The 5,475-nt window shown below is 33.4% G+C and overlaps 1 protein-coding gene across 1 annotated transcript; it reads right to left on the reverse strand.

Annotated features, from left to right (window-relative positions):
• Window positions 1–49: 49 nt before the first annotated feature.
• LOC111716298 (uncharacterized) lies at window positions 50–4,760 on the reverse strand (the record flags this gene model as incomplete). The annotated part of the gene is given in 9 exon segments (XM_023491735.1): window positions 50–110; window positions 363–441; window positions 875–1,745; window positions 2,380–2,415; window positions 3,233–3,276; window positions 3,507–3,587; window positions 3,800–3,874; window positions 4,096–4,155; window positions 4,725–4,760. Coding segments are annotated over 8 exon segments (1,303 nt in total), but the record flags the coding sequence as incomplete, so codon positions are not given.
• Between the last annotated feature and the right edge of the window lie 715 nt (window positions 4,761–5,475).

Raw genomic sequence — 5,475 nt, forward strand, 5'->3', positions numbered from 1 at the left:
TAAGGCTAGTACTTCAAATGAGTCTTAAAAATAGCATTTCATTAATTACCTGTTCTACTCTCAAACTCTATTAGTTCTTCATCTATTGGTTTTCCAGTCAACCATTTCAGCTAAATACATCAATGATAGACCACTTTTTACTAGGGTTTCCAGTCGTAACTACGTTACGCGTAATTATGCATAATTACACGTTACATTTTTTTCACTTACACAAGAGCATTATGCGAAATTGCATAATGCATATTAATTACGTATACAAAAGAAACTCTATAATACTTAGCTTTTGAAGCTAATTCATCTAATCAATATTAACACTCTTTATGTCATTGAAAAATACATGTATAAATGTAAAAAATGCTTACATGTGCTATAATGTGCTTGGGGCTGGTGAATATGAAGGGCATTAAGTTGGCCCACTCCTTGGCATTCAAACGTTCAGCTCTAAATAATAATTATTTACTATAAATCACATTTTTTATAAGAAACTTCTTGTTACAAATAAAAACATTAGGTCTTAAGTTTTAAATCTTGTTTTGCTTGTTTTTTTCTGGGGTGTATAAAAAATTTGCCATTTTTTCTTTTTAAAATGCATTATTTTAGGGATTATAATGCACTGCAATATAAATATTTAAAAATTATGTCTTTTAAGTTATTGAATTTGGGGAAGAAAATCTAACAAAAAAATGAGGGGGGGGGGGCGTAGAATCCAAAAATTGTAATTATATACACCCCTGTTTATTGTTTTGTTAAAAGTTGCAGTTGAACAAACTAATATGTCTAGTTACCGTCATACAAATTGTAAACTGTCTTAGTACAGTGTCAAATACAGTTGAGTTCCAATATAATAAAAAAATATTATCATCAAAAATTTTACCTGAAAATATATTGAACGGTATCCTTCATGTCATCCATGTCATCCATGCCATTTCGAAGGTCTCGTAGAGAATCCAGAGTTGGTTTAGCTGGATTATATCTTGATAGTATTACTCCGTAACTCCTAGGAAGTCGAGCTTTCTTGGACGGCAGTAGTTCTCCGGCAGCTGTATTTGCGCGTTTCGTTATAGTTCCCACCTTCTTTTTGAAAAAAGCGCAGCGTCCAAATTTTCCCCGAAGTGAAACCCCTAGCTTTGATATTGGCACATTTCTTCTCACATTCTTGACGTGTACGGATTCTACCTCTGGGGCGTAAATTCCGGGAAAAACTACTCCCATACAATCAACCATGGATTGGAAATCCCCTGCAGTGGGGATGTAGTAAGAAGGGTCGGGGAAGGTTTCACAAGTAAATTTAATAATTTGTCTATCCACATCATCCCTTATTGATGTATAAACCTCTTCGTCGGCAGGGCAAACATACTTGTTTTCAAAATATATGTGAAATCGTGGTTCTAGAGATTTAACCAACTCTCCTGCGAATCTTGAAAACATGGCTAAAGCCATCTTTACTGTGCTAGCTCTTCTGTCTCCTGAACCTCTCATAAGCTCCCTGACCTGATTTGAGTCTCTTGCAACCTGCTTAACTTGTTCTCCCGTAACCTCCCTGACCTGACCTAAGTCTCCCGTAACCTGCTCAATTTGTTCTCCCGGTCTGTCTCCTGAACCTCCAGATACTCCTATAAACTGCTTATCTAGTACTCCTGGTCTGGTTCCTGAACCTCCGGAGACTCCCATATCCTGATCAGCTTCTTCAGAACAAGATGAATCTCCAGAAGTTTCTGTGTCAACCTCGAATTTATCTGACAGTCCTGAAATTATTTGTAAATTGGTATCTAAAAGTTCAGATAAATCCGTACATTGCCTTTAAATTTAAGGACTTCAAGACTTGTCTTTGTTAGAAACGATAATTTAAAATGTTCATTAGCAAATTGTTAAAACTTACGAAATGATCTGTGATAAAATGCACAAATTATACGTGAAGGGATTGTAAGCATAAAATTAAATGACTAGTAAAGTTGGCAATGTCTGATTTACAACGGTACCCTTAAAAGCTTTGTCTGATCGAGTATTAGTTAGAGAGCAATGTTTTTTTATTTTTATATTATATTCAATTGGCAATCCTCAACAAAAGTGACTTGCACATTAATACGACAGAGAAACGTATATATGAAGTATTAAAATTAACCGCTTTTAATCCAAGAAAATTTTTTATCAGATAATGTTTTCGGACAATGTCTTCTTTGCAAGAAAGGGCACAAATAAAAATAAAATCTTCCGGATCACAAATCAAAAAAACAAAATTTAGAAATATACATAAGCAAACTTTTATGAAATAATAAAATAAAGCGGATCATTAGATTTCAGATATCTTCACTCGTCAGTTAAAAGAGTTAATAATTTGATATCTCATCTTTCAATATATATAATAAAAATATATTATACCAATCTGGTTGGCGGAACCATCACAACCCAGAACAACTGAAACATATAAGATTGTACGTATAATGTACAGGCTGAGTCAACAAAAAAATGTGATTGGTGTCGTCATGTACAATATCATACTTTAGCAGTTCACATTTTTGATAGATTTGAAATAAAATTTGGATTGAAAAAAAGTTCTGAAAAATTTGTTATTCTTAAAACCAAAGGTATAGAAAAGTTTGTTGTATTTAAAAGTGCATCCGGATCATGGATCTGCACTGGAAAAAAATGGATTCTGATCCTGGAAGCCAAAATGTTGCGGATCCAACAGATCCTGCTCCAGGTCATGAACATTTATTTAAAAGTTAGTGATTTTTTAATCAAATCAAATCAAATCAAATCAAATCAAAAGTTGCAGAGATGGCCAAGACTCCAGTAGTGGATCAAAGTTTCAAGTTCTCCACGTTTCCTGGTTTTTCAGACCGGTTTTCTGTTTTATAAAAATGTTCTTGTTTTTACTTAGAAATTGCGCAGTACCCAGCCACACGAGCAAATTCGAGCCAAGCCATAATATTCTAGCTTTTCAGATTTGAGTTTTGAGAGTTATTTTGGTTGATAATTTGGGTTTGGATCCGGATTTGGATACAGCGGATCCAAAATATACGGATCTTAAGCACTGCAATTAACTGTAAGGATTTTCAAAATGTTTTGGAGATTTCATAACATTCTAAAACATTATAAAATCTTAAAATGATAACTATGAGAAAAAAATGGGTTGAATGAGACCACACTTGATTTTACCCAACACTGAATACAAAACCATTTAATGGATTTAATGAATATTAAAAATATTTCTACATTTATAATTACTTACCAACTGGGATATTGGAAAACTCTGTAGTCTGCACTGGGTATATCCTAAAAATAACTTATTAATATTTTGTATCTTTGCATTTTTTTTTTCTACTGGGATTTTAATCTTTTATTTTAACTTTTGGCTTTATCTGTTCAAAATAAACAAAATAACAGAAAATTTAATAATATTTTGTGGATCTAACATTTTTAAACTGAGCGGTTTCGACGTTTGTTGGATACCAAAATAAACAAGCATAATGCTGTATAATGATAGATGATATAAATTTGTTTACCGTTTGCCATTTACATAGTACTCTAAAAAGTTATCTAGTTCCACATCTTGCTTACCGCCATTTCCGTCTCGAGAAGCATAACTAGAATCAAGATTATCTGTTACATTTTTCAATGCTTAAAAAGTTTATCAATCCAAAAATTGTAAATAATGATATATCTACTATTATTATTATAATTATTAAAAGATAACCCGTCATTCATTGGATCATCTATCCCAATCAATCTCAATTTCAATTTTTCATGATTATTGATTATTTATTAACATTTTAAATTACTATTATCAATTCCTTGCCTCTTTAAAATAGGGAGAGGATCGCCTTTTCGTGCGTTGAAGGGCACTAAAGCTATAGTATCTCCAACCTTTAGCCTTAAAATGTAAAGTACAATATCCATTATATTATTATATTATAACAACCAGCTTGGGAACCCAGTGTTGTCGAAAACTTAACTTTTGCAAAACAAATTTATCTGAAGAGTGTAGAGTGTAGAGTGTAGATTGTAGAGTGTAGAGTGTAGAGTATAGAGTGTAGAGTGTAGAGTGTAGAGTGTAGAGTGTAGAGAGGATAGTGTACATAGTAATGAACTTACGGTATTTTAACTGATGTATCATTCGGTAGATGTGAGAATGACTCCTGCCAATTCATCTCTCTGAAATAAAATAGTATATTTCTTCTTTTAAAAGTATCAAACAATAATTACAACAATTACAATTAGATCACGGTAAGATTTAGTTGTGAGTTAGATTTTTCTCAGTGTTTGAACTAAATTTAAATTAAACTTTAGATCAAATTAAACTCGAGGTTTGATTTAGCTCATGGTTAAGTTTTGCACTAGGTAAGGTTTAACTAAGTGTTAGATTTATCTCAGGATAAGATAAAATTAAACTAAAGGGTTTGCTTATGAGTAGGTCAATTGCTCAGGGTTTAATTCCAGAGGCTTAATGGGTGTACAATGTTAACTAAGATAAATCCGTGACCAGGAGTTCCTTTTTTGCTCTAGTCAACAATGGGAGCTTTCCGCAGGAAAAATATGAAGGAATCTTCACTTCCCAGGGGAAGAATTGGCTAAGAATATTCAATGTCAAAACACGGAAATATTTTTCTTTTAAATAAAATCATTTCTGCAATTTTACTTGATAATTTTGTAATGATTGTGCAGTTTTCAGTTTTCATTGATGTATTCTTTATTTGACATTTCATTCCTGAAAGTTAACTAACCTAACTCGTGGCCGCAGCGCTCGGCCCCCTAGCCCATCCTAGCTGCAGCGCTCGGCCCAGATAGTATCTTAACCTAACCTAACCCTAAATAACAAAAAAATAAATAATAATAAATTTGCTGAAAAATAAATGGTCATGTACAAAAGGGGGGGGGCGACGGCGTGGGCGGGGTGCGTACCCTAAAACGGCGTTTAAAAGCAAAATGTGTTATCAACGGCCTTCGTTTTAATGGCATTTTACCATTTTATCAAATTACTTTTTAGGACAATAAAACGGCGTTTGGTATGCAATGTGGCAAGGTAAAAACTTACACGCTCAGTGACATCTTTGGCATCTTGGCTGCAGGACTTTCATTTACATTTGACATGTCTGAAACTTTTTTAAGTTAACATTTATTAATGCAAATGTCTAGAGATTATTCGATCATTTAAATAACAATGTGAAGTACAAACAATGCTAAATATTGCAATACAAAAATTATAGTGTATTATCAAAATATAAAAATAGATGCAGAGATGGAACAATTTTTTAAAAATCACTGTAGAATGTCATGACATGTTTATTAAATCATGCAAAAACAATTGGTAAATTTTCCCACTGTCATCACTCACTATACAGTACGTGGAAGTCTAAATACTAAAGAGTACATATCAGGTCAGGATCAGCTGACAACAGCCCCCTTGCTACCGCGCACCTGGCTCGTCCAGTCAAGACGCTAGACCAGCCGCGGACATGCGCAGAAGCGGGATTC

Source organism: Eurytemora carolleeae, unplaced genomic scaffold (genome assembly GCF_000591075.1).
Source record: "Eurytemora carolleeae unplaced genomic scaffold, Eaff_2.0 scaffold2028, whole genome shotgun sequence".
Classification (NCBI taxonomy): domain Eukaryota; kingdom Metazoa; phylum Arthropoda; class Copepoda; order Calanoida; family Temoridae; genus Eurytemora; species Eurytemora carolleeae.